General features: G+C 43.2%; 1 protein-coding gene across 4 annotated transcripts in view; it reads right to left on the bottom strand.

Moving 5' to 3' along the window:
* TCAF1 (TRPM8 channel associated factor 1) overlaps positions 1-24,360 on the bottom strand; it is a 53,650-nt gene that overhangs the window by 24,814 nt on the left and 4,476 nt on the right. For 2 of the 4 annotated variants that reach the window (XM_053896815.1, XM_053896816.1), the window contains exons 1-2: positions 13,818-13,968; positions 6,330-6,963 (exon numbers count right to left, since the gene is read on the bottom strand). In XM_053896815.1, coding sequence (XP_053752790.1) covers positions 6,330-6,949 — 620 coding nt within the window. In that variant the 5' untranslated portion in view covers positions 6,950-6,963; positions 13,818-13,968. Of the gene's footprint in view, positions 1-6,329; positions 6,964-13,817; positions 13,969-15,928; positions 16,062-24,360 lie in introns of those variants that run through there. The other 2 variants (XM_053896818.1, XM_053896817.1) reach the window with 2 other exon arrangements.

Consider the following 24,360-nt stretch of genomic DNA (forward strand, 5'->3'; position numbering starts at 1 on the left):
CCCTGCGTGGGGCTCTGTGCTGACAGCTCAGAGCCTGGAGCCTGTTTCAGATTCTGTGTCTCCCTCTCTCTGACCCTCCCCCATTCATGCTCTGTCTCTCTCTGTCTCAAAAATAAATAAACGTTAAAAAAAAAAAAGGGAAAGCAATCTAAATTGTGATTTAGCAATTCCTCTTTTTTTTTATTTAAAATTTTTTAAAATGTTTATTTAGTTTTGAGAGAGAGACAGAGTATGAGTGGGGGAGGGACAGAGAGAGGGAGACACAGAATGCGAAGCAGGCTCCAGGCTCTGAGCTGTCAGCACAGAGCCCGACACGGAGCTCAAACTCACGGACCGCGAGATCATGACCTGAGCAGAAGTCAGAAGCTCAACCAACTGAGCCCCCAGGAGCCCCTGGCAATTACTCTTCTAACATGGCCTGTCTTTCCACTTGGATTCGCTCTCTGAAATGTCTTGTTTATTTTTTGAGAAGCAGTTTATGCAATTTTAGCCTACATAACTAAGCATGCAGTGAGGACAGAGTAGGAGTTAGGTGAGGATATTTACCCCCACCACGCCCAGCCATGATCCTGACATAAAATTCTATAGTTAGCATTCTGAATATTCCTAACACGTAACAAGCAATGACCTCCAACGATTTGTGGATCCTTGTTATAAGTAAGCTTATTAATTAATATCTGCGTAAGGTTTGTCAATTCAGGTTTCACAGGGCCAAGGAATTTGGAGCATGCAGACATTGGAGAGCACGACCGTTGGGATAACATTCTTTTCTATGCATCTCTGGTGACTGAATATATATGGGGATCACCATAGACAGAAAACCAGTCTCAATGGAGTAATAGCTAAAAGGAGGACAAGGATGTTCTACTCCAGCACTTTCCATTTAGAGGGAAGAAGTGGTGAAACTGCATGCCAAGCATGTCTTGCTGCATATACTGGCAGGAAGATCACAGGTTTCCAGGTTCCAGTGAAACTCAGTATCACAGCCCTCTTCCTAACACAGTTATTTGTTTTTTGTAAATTCTTCCAGCTCTTGTTACTGAAGGTTCCTGTGTTTTTAATTACTAGATCTTTGGAAATCATTGTCTTGACATACAAAATACTGCCTGGGACATAGAATATATTCAGTAAATTGCTGGCTATATAAATGTATGAACGAACAACATTCCTTAATAGAACTCTGTAATAGAAGCCTGAGATTTTGGTAAAAGTGAGATAAGGGACTTCTTATCCAAAAGAGGGACTAGACAAACTATTCTGGTTTGTCTCCCTAACCTCCTCCTCTCCTAAACCTCCCTAAGTTGATCATCTAATGATGCGTTTAATTTACATCACATCTCTTATTGGTGGAGCCAGTTTGGTCCCTAGTACCTGTTTTATTAAATATATAAAGAGGATAAAATGTGGCAATTGATCATGATGATGCAGCTTCAGTTTGGTAGAGGAAGTAGGTGAAAACATGAGTAAAAATGCCAATATTTGCGGTGCCTGGGTAGCTCAGTCGGTTAAGCGTCCAACTCTTGATCTCGGCACAGGTCATGATCTCAAGGCTGGTGGGATGGAGCCTCGTGTCAGGCTCTGTGCTGACCACTTGGAGCCTGCTTGGGATTCTCTCTCTCCCTTTCTCTCTGCCCCTCTCCTCTTGCATGAGAACATATGCGCATGCTCTCTCTCTCTCTCTCAAAATAAATACATAATTTCCTAAAAGGCCAATACTTTACACAACTCGGAGAACACACATGACCTGGGTAAAGCAGCATAATGATGGATGCTAGGTAATCATCAGTGGTTGGGAATGATATTCACGGCATCCTACAACTTATATACCATAGTGTGGAGGCTGGATGTCAGAATAATTAAAGTGCCTTAGGTATTTGAGCATGTTTTCTTCATTCATTTAATCCTCACAACCACCCTGAAAGGTAGTCATTGTTAATCCCACTTTGAAGATGAGGCTTAGAGAGGGTGGCTCCAACACCAGGTTATAGCACATGCACCAGACAGAGCTTGGGAACTTACTGAAGTCTGCCTGCTTTAAAATCTGGGCCTTTTCCAGGTTATATGAATACTGAGTCCTGCAATGGGACCAGGTAGTTTATGACAATGGACCCAGTGTTTTTCAAATGAAATACTTTATAGAAGGTGAGGCTTCTTTTGCACATAAAGTGCAGTGCCACTGGCCTCAGAGCCAAGGCGCAATCGAGGCACTGAATGAAGCTGGTAGGAGAGTAGAAATCGCTCAGGGAACAGCCTACATGTGGCTTGGTCTTACGGGGCACGTGGAGGCTAGTGTTTTTCTTAAAATAAAATTTTTTTTTAATGTTTATTCATTTCTGAGAGAGAGAGAGAGAGAGAGAGAGAGAGAGAGAACACAAACGGGAGAGGAGCAGAGACAGAGAATGGAGACACAGAATCGAAAGCACACTCCAGGCTCTGAGCTGTCAGCACAGAGCCCGATGTGGGGCTTGAACTCACAAACCATGAGATGGTGACCTGAGCCGAAGTTGGAAGCTTAACTGACTGAACCACCCAGGCGGCCCATGGAGGCTAGTGTTCTAAATGCAGATGATGACGCTTTGCTTTCCGGGCAGGAAACCAGGGCAGTGACTAGGAGGCTCATGTCCTGACAACTGTGGGTATTCTCACCCGGCTAAAAGTAGATCATCTGGTTTAATTACTTAGGGATATTATTTTTCTGATCATAAATTAGACTCTTCCTCTGATAAAAATGTGATTCATCTTGATAACAACCTGCGGATAGTTTACTCTTTTAGAAGGCTAAGAGGATCCCAGGATCGTATGTAGAATTTAATTTAGTAAGAAATATGCAAGTAATAAGATTAAGGTTAGCTTAATTCACACTCTTATGTTTAAATGAGGGTTTAAAAATAAATAAGATACTTTGGCAGAGTAACTAAATCCATAGGGGCTTTCCATCTGAACCTTGCTCAGCCGGTGATGGAAATAATCTCCCTTGAATTCTAATAGAATCATCTTGGTGTCTTGTATTGTCTAATACTTCTAAAATGTTTTGAAGATATTCTCTGCAGTACTACCTATAAGAACAAGAGTAGAGAAAGATCCAGATGCTCAACAGCAGGCAAATGATTAAATAAATATGGTGTATGCACTGCATTCTCATGAAGTGAATCAAATATAACTTTAAAGACTATATAGAATGAAAAATATTCGTGAGTAGAATTCAAACTAGCATGTATACTAAGAGGACAATGATGTAAAATTATGGATGAATGGGGAAAATAATATATGAAGACGAAAAGAGTTGTATTGTGAGTTTATGACATTACTTTTTAAAATGAAAATTAGGGGCGCCTGGGTGGCTCAGTCGGTTAAGCATCTAACTCTTAATTTTGGCTCAGGTCATGATCTCTTGGTTTGTGAGATCAAGCTCTGCACTGGGCTCCACAATGACAGCGGGGAGCTTGCTTGGGATTCTCTGTCTCCCTCTCTCTCTTCCCCTCCCTTGCTCATGCACGTGCTGTCTCTCTTTCAAAATAAATAAATAAACTTAAAAAAATTTTTTTTTAAATGAAATGAAAATTAAAAAAATAATAGATCCCACAATATTGAAAAAGTGGTTTAAAAGACCATCCATGAAGAAGAAACATAATTCAAAAGTATTGGCAATTGGCAATACACACACACACACACACACACACACACACACACACACATTTATATGTATATCAGAGATGTCAAAAAAATTGAACTAGGAGACTTAAATTTGGTTTTATATTTTTTGTTTATGTCATAGAATGGTGCATTGATAGATGTGGAAGATCTTTGACAGGACTTCTAAATTATTTTTCTTGTCTTTAATGTTCTTGTATGTGAAGTGATATTATGGCCTTCTCCTTTGATAATATTTTCTACACATAGCTATATTTTTTGAACAGAAGTGGGAACATACTGAACAACAGGTTAGTATCCTACTTTATTTCATTTCATAGTACCCCCTGAGAGGTTTTCTCCATGCCCTTTTCCCCATGCCTAAAACTATATTCTTGGAAATAGTTTTAATGGTTGGTTAATAATTCTGTAATTTATTTAACTATACTACTCTTCCTTATTGCAAATAGTGCTGCATTGCCTATCCTTGGACATGAATCTGATTGTCTCTGATTATTTTTTTTAAAGTGCTATTAAATAATCTATTTTTTTCTCCTGAAACCAATACCACACTGTATGTTAACTAACTTAAATTTATTTTATTGTATTTTTTTATGTTTATTTATTTTGAGAGAGAGAGAGATAAAGAGAGAGAGATCATGAACGGGGGAGCAGGGGGGAGAGAGAGAGACAGAGATAAGCACAAGCAGGCTCCACAATGTCAGCGCAGAGCCCAGTGCAGGGCTTGAACCCACAAACTGTGAGATCATGACCAGAGCTGAAATCAATAGTCAAACATTCAATGGGCTGAGCCACCCAGGCGCCCATTAACTAACTTGAATTTAAATTAAAAAATAAAAATAAATAAAAATAAAAACGCTAGTTTTAAAGGTTTATTAAGGTCTAATTTACATAAAGTAAAAGCCACTCAATTTAGGTTTATAATTAAAAAAATTTTTTAATGTTTATTTTTGAGAGAGGAGAGAACGAGCAAGGGAGGGACAGAGACAGAGGGAGATAGAATCTGAAGCAGACTCCAGGCTCTGAGCTGTCAGCACAGAGCCTGATGTGGGGATGGAACTCACGAACTGCGAGATCATGACCTGAGCCTAAGTTGGATGCTCAACTGACTGAGCCACCCAGGGGCCCCAGATTTAGGTTTATAATTAATGAATGTGGATAAGTATATAGTTTAGCAACTGCAACAACATCAGGTGCGAGAAATATCCCTCAACGTCTACTTTTCAGCCTTGGCTACAAGAGAGTGAATATTAAAACTATGGGGAGAGGAGGAGAGGGTTCTTGTTTTCTCTTTTCCCATACTAACCTCAACGTATGCATTTAATCAGTATTTCATGCCTCTGTCTCTCTCCCTCACACACACACATGCACACGCTCAGCTCAGGAAAATCAGTATTGCCATCTTCAATCCATCTACACGTCTAAAATGACCCACCTAACATATGAGCAATGCTTTGCTATAGCTACCTGTAGAAGTAAAGACAGTCAATGATTGTGATGCAGTCTCACCTAGTTAACAACCAAAACTAAAAACCCACAATCTCCACAACAGAGTCTGCATGCTTGCCTTATTAACTCTGATTTCCCCTCAAGCATCAGTCTTCCAGTTGATTTTACACGTGTGCATACACATATATGAGTGCACACACACACACACAACCGAGCTCCACCCGCAATTCAGAATCACAGATGATGAGAGATGATTTAGGTAGAGCCAAAGAAAAAAGAAGTATGGTTTTGATAGAGAAAAACATCTTTGAAGGCAAGTAAGGGGGGTTAGGTAGTTAAGAAAGAGAATTATGGCCAAGCCTTCCCTCCCTATTCCTTAGGATGAAGGTCATTGGTAAACTGAAATTTGATCAATTTGATCAATCACTATGTCCCAGAATAACCGTGTCTTTCCTCCTTGCACATATGGGGTTTTGTTTCAAATGTTCCATGCCAAGGAGAGGCCACAGCCCATGATCTGTATGTCTGTTCTAACCCTGCTGTGCCTTCCTCACCCAACCCTACTTTACCATGCTCCCACCAGTCACAAATACCAGTGCTCTTTGCTCTAAGGATGCTGTGAGTTTTAATGTACAACAGGGTGTGGCCTGGTACACTTCTTCTACTCCTGGAACTACACCCGCCTCTACTCTCCCTCATTCATCCATCCAGTCACCAGACAACACATGTTTACTGAGCATCTACAAACCTGCTTACGTCCAGCACTGTATGAGATGCTGGAGCATAGTGTGCACAGAACAGGCTGGTTAGTGCTCTTAAAGAACCTTCCATGTAGCCTGTCTCTGTACCCATCATCGGTGTCCCTCATTCTCCATCATCAGGTCTTTTGCCTGCAGACATAAAATCCTCCCCTAACTCTTAGACTTAGCACAAACAACATATTTCAAGCTAGACGTCAGGGAACATCATGGTCACTAAGAAGTTTCTCTGCTCAAAGAGCCAAGTGGTCTGGTCTTGGGAGGCAACAGCAATGGTCTGGTCTGAGTGCCTGGTCTGAGAAGGCAGGAACCCTCCTGTGCCTCAGGGTATTTTTAAAATCTGGTTGATTTAGGGTGAATCAATGCCTAAGTGCCAAGTTCTCTTCTGTTAGCCTGGGAGCAACCTAAAGACAAGAACCATGTCTGTTTTTGAACCTGCAACCAAATCCCCACCGGGGTAAATGCACTTACCTAACTAAGACTGGGATCTTGGGCATCTTCTTGGAGACTTTAAAGAAACTTGTGTCCCCTTTGTTGTCAGTGAAGTACACGCCGGCCACACTGGTCACGAGGTTGCCAGGGAACGTGAAAAGCACCCTTTCGTCATCGCCCTGGTTGGCCCAGTCCCAGGCCTGGCCTCCAATGAGCAAGCCCCCTCCACGTTTCATAAACTTGACCAACTTTTCTGTCATGGTTTCATTGTAGGCATCAATGCAGTAAACCCCCAGGGAGTCTTTCACTTCAGGCTCAATCTTCGCCTCTACCCCAGAACCCTCAAGGATTTTGGCCAGGGGTGCCAGGGACGGGTGTATGCCAATGGGAGCCCCAGGGGAAGAACAAAGCCAACCCACTGCATTGAGGAGAAAGGGAGTGAGCTGGGCTTCTACCAAGTAGTCCTCGTGGGACACCACCACCAGGCGGCCTCGGCCATAGGAGGAGGCAGCAATGAGGACCTGGCCCATGTCATTCACCATGACCGGAAAGGAGGCCTCTCCAATGAGAAGCAGTTCACATGGGATGGCATCTTCGGGGACATCCCAGCTGGTCACTCCATTCATAAGGGCCTCAAAGGCAGCAGAGGGAGTCGCCATGGCTGGATCGGCTTCTGTAGAGAGAAAATCAAAGACTCAGTTTGGGGAAGGACAGATAAACAAATAAATAAACAAGCCAAACAGTTCACTGCTCCCTCAGCTGGGGCAATTCTTCTGTCTATGCAGACGAGACTGACTCTATGAAGTGACTCAGGGACTCACCAAGGGGGGTCAAGGTATCCAATCTAGGAGAATGCATCGCACCCTGACCAGTCCTCCTAAACTCCTGTGGTTAAACTAAAAGAGCCCGGCACTTTTCTACCGCAGAAGGAAACAAACAGAAATGAAGGCAGAATTGTGTCCCCAAAGAGATACGTTCAAGTCCTAACTCCCGGTACCTGTGAATGCGACCTTCTTTGGAAATAGGGTCTTTGCAGGTACAATCCAGTTAAGATGAGGCCATACTGGATTTGAGCGGGCCCTAATTCAATGACTCACGTCCTTTAAGAAGAAATCTGGATGCAGACAAGACACACAGGGGAGAATGCTAAGAGATGGGAGTGATATATCTACACCAAGGGCGGCCAAAGGTTGCTGGTGAGCACTAGAAGCCAAGAGAGGGAGGCGAGGAGCAGATTTTCCTTCAGAACCTGCAGACCGAACCACCATGCCAGTACCTTGACTTCAAACTTCTGTGCCCCCGGGACTGGGAGAGAATAGATTTCTGCCATTTGAAGTCCCCCAGTTCGTGGGAATGTCTTACAGCAGCCACCGGAAACACACACACTGGTGCAGCATGCTGTCCCCACCCCACTCAGCTCCCACACCGATCTCACTAAGTGCAGCTCGGGGACCCCAGAATTTCAGTCTGGAAAGCCCGCGTCCTCTGAGAAGTGTCCTTGGTCACAGTCACAGCTGGAGAAGAGGAAAGCGGAAGTCCTCTGTGGCTTGAATCCAGAAGCGGAATGTATGCAACACATTATGAAACGATGGCCAATTCTCACTTGTGCCCAGACACCATGGAGACGGGTGTGTATGTCTGTGGCTGTGGCCTCGCATAAATCCTCTGCTGCTTCCCTGTGAGCTCCCTGCTCGGGATGTGCTACAGTCTGACCTCCACTATGGGCACGGCACTGGAGCGATCCCCTCAAGAGCAGATGTGTTTTCATCATCAGGACACCGAGGGCTTGCCGTTCTCACTGCCCACCCGGTGGCACCGGACAGTGCCGGTCCCCGAGGCTGTCACCACCAGTAACGTTACCGCCTGGGCCAAGCGCAACATCTTCAACCTGCTGACCCATTTACTTTCCAGCCTTCTCTTACCTCTTCTGAAAAGTCCCAGGTTTTTAGTCTTGGGCCCGTAACCTCTTTTCTTTCTGTTTCCCTTGTCAGAGAATATTCTCACTCTGAAGGCAATATGGCAAAGCGGCTCCAAGCCCGGGCTCTGGAGGTAGGCTACCAGGACTTGAATCTCAGCTGTTCGCTTACTGACTGTGAGATGGGCAGCACATTTCCGTCCTCATTTCCTCATTCATTAAGAAGGGATAAGAGTATCTACCACATCAGGTTGTCCCAAGGATTAAAGGAAGTAACAGGTTAAGTGCCTTTCAATTACTTATTTCATATATATATATACCTGTATATATACACACTCATATATATATACCTATATATATATATATATATACACACTTATATATGTATATACACATGTATGTTTGCTTATAATTATTTGGTTAAGGGTAAGCTATTTAACTTGCCAACGTGCATAATAGAGAATTCTTACAAAGTGAACAACAAGCAAACCTAATGTTAGAATTTACAAATATTGGACTAAGCATTTAATGATTTTTTTTTAAGTTTATTTATTTTGAAAGAGAGATGATGGAGGGAGGAGCAGAGACAGAGGGAGAGAGAGACAACTCCAAGCAGGCTCCATGCTGCCAGAGCACAGAGTCCGACGCGGGGCTGGGTCTCATGAACCATGAGATTGTGATGTGCGCCGATGCCAAGGGTTGGATGCGTAACCAACTGGGACACCCAGGTGCCCCTAATGATTCTGATTTTACAGTTTTCACATTTTGGGGCCAATGCTGACACTAAAACTAACGATGACTACGTTTAGTTCTCAAATATTTCCACGGGCCTTTGAAAAGGTCCAAGGCACAGACAAAAAGGCCCTGGTTCTGAGGTAACGAATAAACCCAAGATCCCTCCTGAAGGAGCACGTTCTACCATTTGCAGAGGCCTCTAAAACTAAAGAAGTACTAAATTTATTCTTTTCCCTTTAAACTAGCTCCTCTTAGGCAAATTATGTGAGCTTAGTGGCCCTAGTTGTTAAGGAGACATCTACCTCAGAGAAGCTTTGAGACCACAGAATCAGCAAGTGATTGGTTGCCAAGGGCTTGTGCCTTCTCCGTTCTTCCCGGTGTCCACAAATAGCCAGGACGGCAAACCACACAGGCACAGTTGTGTCCCTTCTCTCTCCTGTCCCGTATCCAGCTGGTCACAGTCCTGTCAAGGTCATCGTTCATGGTTTCCAACCACACTGCCAGTAACCTAGTTCGGGTGCTCGGTAATTCATTCCTCGACTGAAGTGATCCAGTTTCTAAGTCACCAGGGTCTTGTTCTGGCCTCTGTTCTCCTAAAGCTACAGATCACATTAGTTCCCAGAAGAGAACCCCCGCCTGGAGCTTCGCCTTTTCCTATGGGGTTAAATCTGACACCTTTATCCTGGGGTTTAAGGTCTCCGGGGCGGGCTGCTCCTTCCATTTTCCAGCCATGTCTCCGGCCACTCTGCAGTTTCCAGAACACTTGGCATCCCTGGACATACCCTGCTGTCATTTTAGATTCTCTTTCCTTCCTGTTCCCTCTCCCACATCTTTCTATCTGCTGAAATCCTATCCTTTTAAGAGAAGATATTCACAGAAGAGGACATTTAAGTGGCCAATTAGTCTATGAAAATGTGCTCAATCTCACTTTCAGGCAATTCACGATAGGATGCATGATGCTGCCCACAAGATTGTCAAAAAAGGGAGATGGTGAGGGAGAAAGGGAGGGAGGAGGAGGAGAAGGCGGAGAAGGTGAAGGCAGACAATAATGCCCAATGTCCAAAAGGCTAAGCAGACACTACTGCAATTTGCCGGACGGGCCAAGAAGCTGAGAGCGATCTGACAGATTGCTTTGTCAACAGAGTGGCAGCTCCGTTTCAGGGCCGAGCCTGTCCCCAGACCAGCAATCCCTCTTCTGATTACCCTGCTTACAGAAATAAGAGCAGCATTACAGATATATGTACAAGGATGCTCGCTGCCATACGAAACTATGAATGGAGACGGATAAATGCAAACCTAGGAGATAAATGACAAAGGATGTTTTCTGGAACCATCTGTGACTCCTGTGGGTGCAGCTCTCTACCCTAAAGCACACCTACCCCACTTCCACAAACTGTGGCACCCCACAGCCCATTATGGCAACATAAGACACCAGGGCGCAGCCCCCAGGCAGCCACCCATACATGCCCCACCCGGAAAGAGCTGCCCGTCAGATCCCTCCTCTGGGGGCCCTTGTTGCTGCCAGTGCAGATCCTCCAAAAATGCTCAGGGCAGGGAACTCACATTTTTCTCTCACTAGCTGTCTTTCCAGCTAGTTCGTGGGAGAAGAACTATCTGTGGAAAAGTGACAAAGACACAGGCAGATGGCCTCGACACCTGAAAAGGAGGGGACCAGAATGAAGAGGGCTCTTCCTGTGGAGTTGCCTCCTTCTACCTGTCTCCTGGGCTGGACGAGTGGCCCGAGGTGAGTGGGGTTTGGTGGGGACACTCAAGCTGGCCTCCTCTCTGTCCTGCATCACGAGTGGGGACTTGAGTGCAGCCTCAGCTTTATACCAACACTGTGTGTGTGGCAAGCCAGCTTTTGAGAGGGAGAATGTCTGAATAAAGTATGATCATGTATATTGTAGAATATCCCATCACTGTTAACAAAGAATGCGTTAAATTTTGCACGTACGTAGAATACCCTAGGTGTGTTTTAAATGAAACTTTCAAATCACTGTATGCAGGACACACACCCGTTTTTGTATGAGTGAAAATAGTAATCGTTTTAGTAGTAGTAATGACACTACACTGCTTCCCAGGCTCCAGACGTTACTGGAAGTGCTTTACATCAGTTCCTTGATCCTAACAATACACCTGTGAGGTATGTACTATCACTAGCTCCATTTTATAGGTGGGCAAAACCAAAAAATGTGATGGTCAGAGAATGTGTTACTTGCTCAAGTCACACAGGTGTGAGCGGTGGGACCCAGGATTCAAACCTGGGGAATCTTATACTGGAGTCCACACTTGTAAATACCGGAAATAGATAAGCCTCTTAAGTACCAGGATTTTATATACGATAAAAAAAAAATCTATGGAGGCCACATTTCAGCATGCGAACATTCACTGCATCAGGAAGGGACGAGGCGCACAAGTCTGCATCCTTTGAACTGCTGTGTGTATCACAGTGAAAAATAACACAGATAATAGAACTTCAAGCAAACATTAAATGAATGAGTATACACATCATTGGCCTGCTCAACCGATCATCTCTCACTCATTCTAAAATGTCTTTGTCCATCTCCCAGTCGGTTGAGCATTTACCCACCAAGAAATCTGATTTCCTCCTCTGTGGGGTTCCTTGAACTTTGCAGCTGGTTCTGTTCCCACTTTAACCAGTTATATCCAGGACTGCAGCACTTGACTGTTAAACGAAATGCTTCCTGTTTATGCCCAAATCCCTGTTTGCTCTCCTAGCTTGGGGAACGCAGATGGACACGGCCTGGGGGAATCCCTTTTATTTCTCTAAGTTCTTCATCCTCCATTCTCCTTCCATGGCTCCTGCTTTCTCTCCTTTGGGCCAACTCTGGCCTCTGAGCTTGCTGGAACCCAAGGCACCCATAAAGCAGAAAGTACCTCAGGCACAACTTGTAACTCTACAAATCCCTCCCCCTACCACAAAGAGGCCTCATGCTACCTAAATGGTGTTTTCCTGTACGAGCTGTATTTGGAAGGGAAGGAGGGTAGTGGGCTGGTCTTGGATAATGTGCCACATCCTGCATTATGGTTCGATTTCAAATCCCCAAAGCAGGATACGTGTCTGAAATCAGGGGATATGTTTGATTCTTTGGATTCCCCAGGAGAATGAAGACGTACTCCATGGATGGGTGACTGGGAGATGGATGTGGGTATCAAGGGCAGGCCTAGGATCACTTCTCCAGCAAATAGCTACCTTGGCCTTGATGAATGAGTAATACCACAGACATCCAGTCCTATAGGTCTTCCCTTCTCCATGCCATTTTCTTCCACGAGCCCCTGTTTCTTTTTCCCTGTATACATCCAATATCCTTTCCAGTGTCTGTCAACTAAACTAGAGTTGGGGTGGGTTCCCCCTTCTTTTGCATTCTGTCCTACATACTTACAGATCAATCTTGTTTTTCACTTAAAAGTGGTTTCATTGGGGCACCTGAGTGGTTCAGTAGGCTGAGCATTTGACTTCGGCTCAGGTCAGGATCTCATGATTCATGAGTTCAAGCCTCACACCTGGAGCCTGCTTCAGATTTTGTGTCTCCCTCTCTCGCTGCCCCTCCCCCACACACTCTCTCTCTCAAAAAAGTAAACATTAAAATTTTTTTAATGGTAAGGAATATGTAATGTGTGTGGAAGGACACAGATGGTAAAACAAGTTAAAAAATTAAACATTCCTACATAGCTACTACCCAGCTTAAAAAACAGACCATTACCAGTTTTTGAAGGCCTCCTCGTGGCCCTGTCCCATCCCTCCCCCATTCCCTAAAAAGCACGATTCAAAATGCTGTTTTCTATTCCCCTGTTCCTATCTCACTACATTCCCTTAATTCCTGAGTTCCCCTGGGGCTCTCTTTCCCTCACTCATATTTGCTCAGTTCTCTCACCAGGAAACTCCCAGGAGAAGGCATCACGCAGGAGCCCCGGAGTGGTGACCGGCCTGCCTCCGAGAGCAGAGCGTTCTATCAAAGGGACAACGTGCAAGACAGGCCATTCTCAACCTCGAGGGGTTGTTGATACCTTCTTCTGGTGTGGGATCCTCTCCGTTAACCTCCAGGCTCCCACCCCAGCCAGACTATCCTACGCAGGCCCAGAGCCAGTAGGCAAAGAGCTTGGCGGTGACGTCAGAGGAGGAAGGGAGAGGGGCTGGGATGGGGGAGGACACGGGTGGGGGGCGGGGGAGGACACCATGGGGAGGAGGGGAGCGAGGCGGAAAAGCTCTGCCTGGCAGGGAATGGCTCCAGACCCGCTGGCACGGTTGGGGTGAGGTAGGGGTACACAGACCACTGGCCCTTCCTGCACTTACATGAGCCCGCGCGCGCGTACACACACACACACACACACACACACACCCACACCCACCAGCCTCCAGCGGGCCGGTGAGAGTGGGCAAGGGAGCTCAGTCCCCGAGCCAGTGTTTGCAAAGATCAAAGGGCAGTAAGACAGAAGTGATGCTCTGTCACCAGCCACCTGTGTGACCCCGCGCGAGCCCTGCCTCCTCCCTGGGCTGCGGCATTCTCCTCCGACGCAGCTGCGGACGAGATGCTGTGCTCCCGGCTCGGGCCTGCGCGTCTCGACGACACAAAGCACGCAAACACAAACATCAGATGTCAGAGCCCGGAGAGGGGCAGCACTGCGGCAGCGGCGACGCGGCGCCCAGGCCAGAGAACATCACCAGCAGGGGCGCGGACACGGTCAGCGAGAGGCCCGTCCCCGGCCTGGGAGCCCCCCGGCCCCGCGGCGGGCCGCTGCCGCAGGTCCGCCCGCGCCCCCATCGCGCCCCCTCGGCCTCCGGCACCGCCCTCCCCGGAGCCGGGCCGAGGCCACCGCCGGCCGCCCCTCCTGCGCTTTCGCAGAGGGCCACTCACCAGGTCGCCCTGCGACTTCCACGGGGACAGCCGGAGGGGGCAGGGCTGGGCGCAGAGGGGACGCGCGGTGCTGCGGGGAAGGGGCTTCCCTGCGGGCGGCGCCGGGCAGGCTGGCGAGCGGGCACCGGGAGGAGGGGTTCCCGAGGAGTCTCCTCCTCCCCACTTCCTCCCGGGCGCGACCGCCAGCCCGAGGGGCGGCGCTTGGCAGGGGACAGCGCTTCTTTGTGTCGCCGGCCCAGTGGGCTCGGCGCTGCGACGGCCCCCACCCTGGCAGAGTGGACGGGATTAGGGACATAAACTCTACTCGTTACCCAGGGCAAGGCTGAATAAATGATAGGGTATCAGTTCTTAGGAGGAGCTTAGATCTCCATTTGGTTGGGGGGAATGTACTTGACGCACTGCCAAGGGGAAAATAAAAACTGTAGGAAGCTGTTGACAATGCTTTCGTTTTTATAGTAAAAACTAGCCTTTTATGTATTCGTATTGCGGTGGGAGAAGGCACGCTGCGTCTCTACCTGTTAATACCGTTTGCCCTGAGGAACAGCGGAGGGCAACTTTCCTAGAGCTCTGCATTGTTACATACGTTACTTCTGTAAGTGAAAAATGAGATGATGTTGCAGACAGACAATAGGCAGCCAGAGTTTATGCATCTGGGTCCATTTCCGTTCCTATTTCTACCTCGAACTCGTTTCCAGTAACCAGCTGACTGTTGCTCCTCACTTCGTTTGGAGCCTTCACCTCCCTCAGGTGCTAGCTAGTTCCAGCATGTGAAGTGCAGGGTGGCGCAGCGGTTAGAAACTCAAGGCTGTCACCAGATGCCCTGGATTCAGATCGCGGTGCTACACTTCACAGGCTGAGTGGCTTCCCCAGAGTTACTCTGCACTTCAGTTTTACCTGTACACCGGGGATGATGAAATTAGTATATTACAGATCTCTTAACAAGGCTTAAATTAGGTGAGTGAATACTTACAACGTTCTTAGATCAGTAAGACTGTACCAGTGCTTCTTAAGTAAAATAAATATTCAAGTTGTGCTAAGATTCAATTCTTCGTGTTTCAGGAAAATGCATCCAAGTCATATTTCCTTTCGGCACCTCCCTTCAACCCCCTTTCCAATTTCCTTTCTTCTTTAAATCCTTCCCCAAACCGAATCATATCAGCAAGAGCCAACAGGGGGATGTGGGTAGGTGAGCTCAGTGGCATAAAACATGGAACGCAGGGAACAGAAACCAAGAGAACCTCAATTCAGGCTCCTGCCCAGTGAAGGACCACCTGTGTGAAAGTGAGCAAGCAGATCCTTTACCTCCTACAGGGCTCAGGGCTCCCAGATGATAAAGGAGGAGGGCTGGAAACTTGCTAAGTCCCTTTCCAGTCTGAAATGCCACGACTAGAAGCACCGCAAGGCAAAACCCCCAAATACTGAGTTTCACGAAAAATGTTAAGGGGCAAAACAAAAACGCACATATTGCTTACATAAAGATAAATACAATAAAAGTACAAAAACATACATGAGAAGGACAGAATATAACAACATCTGAGGATGGACACGAGATTTGGTGGAGTAAGGATTTTCACTGTCAGGTTTTGTTTCTTAGAAGGAGGGGACACACACACACACACACACACACACACACACACACGGCGGAGTAGGGGAGACCAAGTGCGCTGAAGCAAAGGTAATAAAAAATGTTCGCATCTGATAATTCTGTTATGTAATTGTCTGTACCTATCTGCAGTTTTGGAACATTTCATTATGAGAAGTGTTTTTAAAAGGCATAAATTCCTGGAGAACAAGAATGAAGCACGAAAGAAATAAGAGCCAGAGTGGTAGAAAAGGAGCAGAAGCAGACACAGGGATGGAGAGACCGCAGGGAATCCTCTTTGGAAGCCATCCGCCTCCTCAGGCCCAAGCGGTCTCAGGCCCAAAGCCCGACTACCTTCGCAGCCAGGCAGGCGCCCCCTCCCCCGCGCTCCCCGGGACCCCGGGCGGGTCCGTCCTTCTCCCCCCTCCCCCGCCCCCCGGGCCGCGCGGGCTTGATCGGTGGGCCTGATCGGTGCGCCGGGGGGGGGGGGGCTGCCCCGGTTCTAGAAACGTCTTTGGACGAGACTCACCCGTTATCCAGCAGTTTGCACACCGGGCTACTTCGGAGGGGGAAGGGACTCCTCTGCAGAGACGTGACAAGGAGACAGGGCAATCAGCCTGCGGATTTGGTAATTGGTGGAGGTGGGGGCGGGAGGCGTGTGGGGGCAGACTGGCTGCAGTGCGGAGAGGGGCTGGGGGGGGGGGCGTGCATCCCGGGAGCTGATTGGCGGCTGCGGCAGTGGGGGGGGGTGGGGGTGGGCGGAGCCTGGCCGGCCGCCCCCAGACCTCAGAGGCCCTGCTTTGTGTCGGGTTCTGGGAGAGGATGCAGCCACGAATGCTGGAAGGTGTCCCGGCAGGGCTCCGGGAGTGCGGCAGGGCGATTAAAAAAATAATAAATCCGTGAGACTATTTACCAACAAGGGAGGGGTTGGTAAATATAGATTTGCATGTAAGACAAGGATGAGTTAAATCTACATATATGTGCCAGGAGTTGGGCTGTAGCTATATTCATATTTTTAATGAACATTTAACATGGTAGTAAGTGGAGAGCTTGCATTTTTGTACGAAAAACTTTTAAAATATATATGCTTATATAAACACAGGAATTACATGGAAAACACATTAAAATATTAGAATCCGTTCAGACAGTTAAGAGTAGATTACTTTTAAGTATCTTTACTTCACACCCCTCTTTAACATTTCAATGGTGATATGTGTCATTTTGTGATAAAAAAACGATACATTTAATCAACTACAAGAGATAAAAAGATCCTTGCTCAAGTAGCTGGTAGCGACGCCTCTATAAATCTGATTTCTCCCTGTGTGGGGGATTCTTGAACTTTGTTCTTCGTCCTGTCTCATTTCAGTCAAGAAAGAGTGGGATATAACAGGTGACTTTTGAGTGGGGACTGGACTCTATGGCCCTGTCTTGAATCCATGGATGTTCTCATCCAACATGAGAAGCTGGGGGAAAACCACCTGTCCCTTTTATGGCTGCCGGTCCCAAGGACCTGAAAGATTGGTGTGGCCTCTGCACATTCGCCTGTTTCCTCACCCTTCACCCCTCACTGCACTGGCCCCTGTTCTCTGGGTGCCTACGGAGAAGGTGTCCCTGGCCAAACTTCTCAGGAAGCGACCATGAAACAGCTTTCTCCCCTCCTGCAAAACAGTGTCCAGGCTGGACCTTCCACAGGAATGCGGACTCAGTGGTAAAGGGGATACATTACTACATCCTGTATTCCTTCACGGTTTCATTACCACTCACCACACTAGATGAAACGTAAGTCTAGACCTATGTTTTCTTCTTCTTCAGATTCTCCACTTCATGTGGCCATAAACCGGTACTTCGTAATGTCCACTTGACGGACGGATGGACAAGATACATGAATGTGAGGTCAGCCTATCATTTTCTTTCTATATCTGCTAAAACGTCAGCTAGTTCTAGCCTCTCTCTCTTTCAGACTGCACATTACCAGCTCGGTTTTAAATCCTATATCCTTCCTTATTTATACTTTCTCTAGCGTTTCTGTTTTTCTTTCCAGTTTCTACCTCGAATAACAGAAATTGCCAGGAAATCCCGAAAGTACTGAAATAAATTTGGAGATGTTACGTTCTGTAAATACTCGGCTACATTGGGATGAATAAACAATTTGTTAAAAATCCATACTGTAAAATATTATGGAGTTCTAAAAAGGATGAGCTCAAGTTATACCTTGAATGCTTCCAATATATACTTTCAGTGAAAATTTTGTAATGCTCCTTTTGTGTATTTATGTTTATCTAGCAGGAAAAATAAGGACATATTTGGCTACCTCAAGAAGTGGGGCGGGTTGGCCAGTAATTTTTTTCTTTAGACATTTTGTATTTTTAAAATGTTACAAAAATAATTTTGAAAAAAAATAGGACTACTCAGTAATACCACTCTTAGGTATATACATATACCCAAGATGTATATATATGTCACCAAAAGACATGCACTAGAATATTCAAAGCAGCACCACCCATAATAATCTAAAACTTGTGGCTAGTCAAATGCTACCCTCCCTGCTTTCTGACCCCTAGTGCTGTCCTGGCATTATCTTCTATTATAAGTGTCTTAAAAATGACCAGCAAATACTGAGAATTTATTTTCAAAAGCTCTTTAAAGGAAATTCTAAAGGATGTATCTCAAGAAGAAATAAAATAATATTAGATAAATTATCTAAAATGTAAGACAAAATGGTAAGAGACTTCTAAATCTGGCGTTGAGAGGATACCTTATTTGGAACAATACTTCCACTGAAAATTCACAGCAATAGATGTTGGACAAAATATAGGAAACAATGGAAGACTTTGAAGAGCAAACAACACAGGGAGAACTTGAGAAGCTACAGTCCCAAGGGAAGAAAAACACAGGACATGAGTTCCACATCTGCTGTGGCTTTTTGGTTTAGGACAGTTTCCAGTTCACAATGCATTTCACGAGCTGAAAGTGTCAATCTTACTGGTTCAGGATTCTCAAACCAACTGAACCCAAAGGGCAACATTTCAGACAAGAAGTCCCTGAGAAGTGAATGTAAAAATCTATGTACAAGTTCCCCTTAATTTGTCCCTGGCTGACTGACTTTCAAGCTCTGCACACACAGGGATAGACCCCCCACCCTCCCCCCCGCCAAAAACTTGTTGAAAATAGAGGCTAACATGCTAAATAGTTGAGCTGTCAATTCAGTAATTGTACTTCTCTGGGAACAAAGCAGTAGAGGACAAGTCCCACAGAAGTAAGTGATTCTTATCAACACTCTGCTTTCAGTTGAGAAAATCCATGGCGTATCAATAAGAATGACACCTTAGGAGTAAGCATTAAGGGTGGGTAAAGGAAAAACTACAAATGTACCAGTTTTAAGAAAGCTTAAAACTCAACTTTGATAGTATGAAAGCAATCTTCTGGTACTTTATCTGTTCCCCATCCCCCCAAAAGTCCTCTTTGACAAACAATAACATCAACCATAACTTTATAATTTTTCATTCATGATGTCCTGCACCCCATCAAAAATTTAGAGGGAGGGTAAAAATCAGAAGACATGGCCAAGAACTCAAAAGAAACAACAAATAATAGAAATAGACTCACAGGTGGCTTGGACATTTGCATTCTTAGGGACTTACTTTAAAATAACTGTGATCCAATGGAGTACTAACGTGGCAATGAGAAAGAATGAAATATGGCCTTTTGTAGCAACGTGGATGGAACTGGAGAGTGTGATGCTAAGTGAAATAAGCCATACAGAGAAAGACAGATACCATATGTTTTCACTCTTATGTGGATCCTGAGAAACTTAACAGAAACCCATGAGGGAGGGGAAGGAAAAAAAAAAAAAAAAGAGGTTAGAGTGGGAGAGAGCCAAAGCATAAGAGACTCTTAAAAACTGAGAACAAACTGAGAGTTGATGGGGGGTGGGAGGGAGGGGAGGGTAGGTGATTGGGCATTGAAGAGGGCATATTTTGGGATGAGCACTGGATGTTGTATGGAAACCAATTTGACAATAAATTTCATATATTAAAAAAAAAAATAAAATAAATAAATAAATAAATAAATAAAATAACCGTGATCAATATGTTAAAAAATTACAGAAGCCAGGTTGGAGGATTTCAGTATAGAATTAAAACTCATATATAGAAAACTATAAAAGCTCCATCAAAAAACTGTTAGAACTAATAAATGAATTCAGCATATTCAGTATGGTTTCAGGAAACATAATCAACATATAAAAATTAGTTATGTTTTTCTATACTAACAGTGAAGTATCTGTAAAGGAAAGTAAGAAAACAACCCCATTTACAATAGCATTAAAAACAATAAAATACTTAACCAATTTAACCAAGGAGGTAAAAGATCTGTACACTGATAACTATAAAACGTTGAAGAAAAAAGTTGAAGATACAAATAAATGAAACGATATTCCATGTTCATAGACTGGAAGAATTAAGGTTAAAATGTCCATACCAACCAAAATTATCTGTTAATTTAATATAATCCCTATCAAAATTCCAATGGCATTTTTTCACAAAAATAGAAAAAAATTCCAAAATTTGTATGAACCATAAAAGAACTCAAGTTTCTAAAGCCATCTTCAGCAAGAAGAATAAAATTTGAGGCATAAAATGCCTGATTTCAAACTATACTACAAAGCTACAGTAATCAAAATACTATGGTACTTGCATAAAAACATATAGGCCAATGGAAAAAAGTAGAGAGCCCAGAAATAGGCCCATACATTTGTATCCAACTCATTGTCAACAAAGGTACAAAGAACACACAATGGGGAAAGAATAGACTCTTCAATAAATGGTATTGAAATAACTGTATACCCACATGCAAAAAAATGAAATTAGGCTATTATCTCATACCATATACGAAAATCAACTCAAAATGCATTAAAGACTTAAAATTGTAAAGCTACTAGAAGTAAACATAGGGAAGAAAGTTCTTGACATTGATCTGGGCAATAAATGTTTATATGACCCCAAAAGGGATCCAGAGCAACAGGCAACAAGAGCAAAAATAAACAAGTGGGACTACTTCAAACTGAAAAGCATCTCCACAGCAAAGGAAACAATCAGCAGAGTGAAGGGACAACTTATGGAATCAGAGAAAATATTTGTAAACCATACATCCCCAACAAGGGGTTAATATCCAAAATACGTAAGGAATTCAAGCAACTAAATAGTAAATGGTCCAATTAAAAAATGAGCACAGGACGTAAGTGGACATTTCTCAAAGGAAGACATACAAATGGCCAATAGGTATATGAAAAGGCACACAAGTCCACTAATCATCAGGGAAATACAAATCTAAGCCATGACATATCACCTCATAACCTGTTAGAAGAGCCACTATCAAAAAGATAAAAAGTGTTGGTGAGGATATGGAGAAAAGGAAAGACTTGTGCGCCGTTGGTGTGAATGCATTTTGGTATAGCCATTATGGGAAATAGCATGGATGTTCCTTCTAAAATTAAAAGCAGAACTACCTGCGTGCTTGGATGGCTCAGTCAGCTAAGCGCCCAGCTCTTGTTTTTGGCACAGGTCATGATCTCATGGTTGTGAGATTGAGCCCTGCATCAATCAGGCTCTCAGCTGGGCATAGAGCCTGCTTAAAATTATTTCTCTCTCCCTCTCCCTTTGTCCCGCTTCCCTGCTCTCTCTCTCTCTCTAAAATAAAAAAAAAATGAAAAAAAAAAATAGAACTACCATATTATCCAGGAATCCAGCTTTTAGGTATATATTCAAAGGAAATGAAATCAATATCTAGAAGTGATATTTGCACATCCATGGTCACTGCAGCATTATTCGCAGTAACCGAGGTATGGAAAAAACTTAAGTGTCTAGCAAACAAATGAATGGATAAATAAATTGTTGTATGAGTATACAGTGGAATTTATTTAGCCATAAAAAAGAAGAAAATCTGGCCATTTGTGGCAACACGGATGAAACTTGAATGCATTATGTTAAGTTTTGAAATAATTCAAGGCAAATACTATATGATCTTGTATGTGGAATCTAACATAGTCGAACTCAGAAGCAGAAAGTAGCATAGTGGTTACTAGAATGTGGGAGGTGGGGGAAATGGGGAGATATATAGGTCAAAGGTTGCAAAGTTTCAGATATGTAAGATAAATAAGTTCTGGAGATCTAATGTATAGTACAGTGTCTATAGTTAATAATATTGTATATATACTTGAAATTTGCTAAAAAAAATAGATCTCAGTTGTTCTCATACACACAAAAAAGGTAAACTATGTGTGGTGATCAGTGTATTAATTAGCATGTGTGGTAATCATTTAATAATTATACATATCACATTGTACATCTTTTATATATGCAAATTTTATCTCTCAGTTCTACCTCAATGAATGTTATGAATTAAATGTATCATACAACTAAGTTATAAAATTTAGGAATTTTGGAGTATTCCTAAAACATTCAAACTAAAATGTTACAACATGTAATTTCCAAATAAGAGGAGCAGTAAAATGGGGACACAAAGGAGTAAAAGAGGGGAGAGGAATAAAAGAGACAGACAAAGCATAAAAAATAATAAACAAATAAAATTACAGAAATAAATCTATTTGCACTACTAATCACAATAAATATAACTGGAATAAATTATTCAGTGGTAAGTTATAAATTGTCAAACAATAATTTTATTTTTACTTATTTTTTAAATGTTTATTCATTTTTGAGAGCGAGAACGTGAGCAGGGGAGGGGCAGAGGGAGATGGGGACAGAGGATCTGAAGCAGGCTCTGTGCTGACAGCAGTGGGCCTGATGCAGGGCTTGAACTCATGAACCATGAAATCATGACCTGAGTTGAAGTTGGAAGCTCAACCAACTGAGCCACCCAAATGCCCTGTCAAACAATAATTTTAAAACCCAGCATTTAAAAAATACAAATAAGTTCATGATATATATCCTTGAAACATAGATTCAGAAATATTTAAAGCCACAGGATGAAAGAAAGATAAATCTTCCTTGGAAGTAAACACCAATCAGGGTAAACACTAATCAGAGAAACCTTGATTGATTGATTTAAATCTTTATTTATTTTCGAGACAAAGACAGTGTGTGAGCAGGGGAGGAGCAGAGAGAGAGAGGGAGACACAGAATCTGAAGCAGGCTCCAGGCTCTGAGCTGTCAGCACAGAGTCCGATGTGGGGCTCGAACTCACGAACTGTGAGATCATGACCTGAGCTGAAGTCGGACACTCAACCAACTGAGCCACCCAGGCGCCCCAGAGAAACCTTGATTTGATACCTGAGCAAATTAAGCATTTAAAACAAAAAGCATTAATAGGTAGCCACAATATTGAATCCCTACATTATGATAAAATTTTCAATTTACTCCAATTCACTAGTAACATAGCCTCAAAATATATGAAGTAAAAATATACAGATCTATAATGATAAATTTCAAAATCTACCATCAGAGTAAGAGATTTTAACATACGTATTTTTGTAATTGATAATTTAAACAGACAAAAATTGGTAACGATATGGAAGATCTGGATTGCATAATTAATGCACTTGTTTTAAAGGTATATATAGGACATTATACAATTAGAAACTACACATTATTTTCAAGCACACAGATGAAACTCACTGTGTGGTAGGTTATAAAACTAGCTTCAAGAAATCAAAAGCACTTGATATTGTACATTCTCTGACTACATTATGAATTAGGCAACATTTACTGCAAGATAAATCAAAGAATCTTCATGTGAATAACTGAAAATTAAAGTACACTGTCCAAAAAATTGCATGGCTTAAATAAGAAACCATAATCAAAATTATAGATACTTAAAGCTACATGATAGCAAAATATTCATATCAAAACTTGTGAGAGACAGCTAAGCAGTGACAAAATTTTATAGTTTTAAGAGCTTAACAAGCTAAGCATATACCTTAAAAGCTTAGAAAATAAGGGGCGCCTGGATGACTCAGTTGGTTAAGTGACCAACTTTTGATTTTGGCTCTGGTCATGATCTCACTTTTCGTGGGATCACGCCCTGTAGGGCTCTGTGCTGACAGCATGGAGCCTGCTTGGGATTCTCTCTCTGCCCCTCCCCCAATCACATGCATATTCTCTCTCTCTCTCTCTCTCTCTCAAAAGTAAATAAATAAATATATTTTTTAAAAGCTTAGAAAATAAATAAAAATTCAAAGAATCAAGAAGTACTAATAAAATAATTAATGAAAAAAACCCCTAAGGGCTGTGTGTGTGTGTGTGTGTGTGTGTGTGAGTGTGTGTGTGTAAGTATCTGAAAGAGCTAATAAAGTAGTCCAAATTCTGACAAAATTAGTCAAAATAAAATGAGAAAATATATACACACATTAATAATGAAAAAATGGGTCAGAATAATAGGTGATGAAACTGTTTAAACAGATAATGACAGAATATTATAAAACCATTTTATTCTATTAAGTTTGAATAATACACATATGTAATGGTAAAATATCTTAGAAAACAAGTTTAATGAAAATTGATTCCATAAGAAGACTTAAATAATCCTAAAATCCTTAAAATAACTGAAACAACAAGTTTAATACATTCTGATAAAGTGAACTTCACTCCCTAAAGGTTTTGCTGGTGATTCGAGGAAATACTCAAGGACCAGATAATTACAACCTAGACCAAATTCTTCCAAATTCCACAGAGTTCTTCTACAGAATAGAAATAGTGAGAATACTACTCATCTTATTTTATGAGATGATATCAATAACAGATAAAGTTAGAACCAAACAGGATAATTACATGTCAATCTCAATTCACATATACAAATGCAGATATCTAATGCTTATCTTTATATCTGTATCTTTACATAAAAGTTATTGCATATTTACCATCGGCCATTTGTTCCAGGAATGCAAAGTTGAATTAATATTAAAGATTGAATACTACACTTCATCATATTAACATATTTAAATGG

Source organism: Panthera pardus, unplaced genomic scaffold (assembly GCF_024362965.1).
Source record: "Panthera pardus isolate Hobbes unplaced genomic scaffold, ASM2436296v1 HiC_scaffold_8, whole genome shotgun sequence".
In the NCBI taxonomy this organism is placed as follows: domain Eukaryota; kingdom Metazoa; phylum Chordata; class Mammalia; order Carnivora; family Felidae; genus Panthera; species Panthera pardus.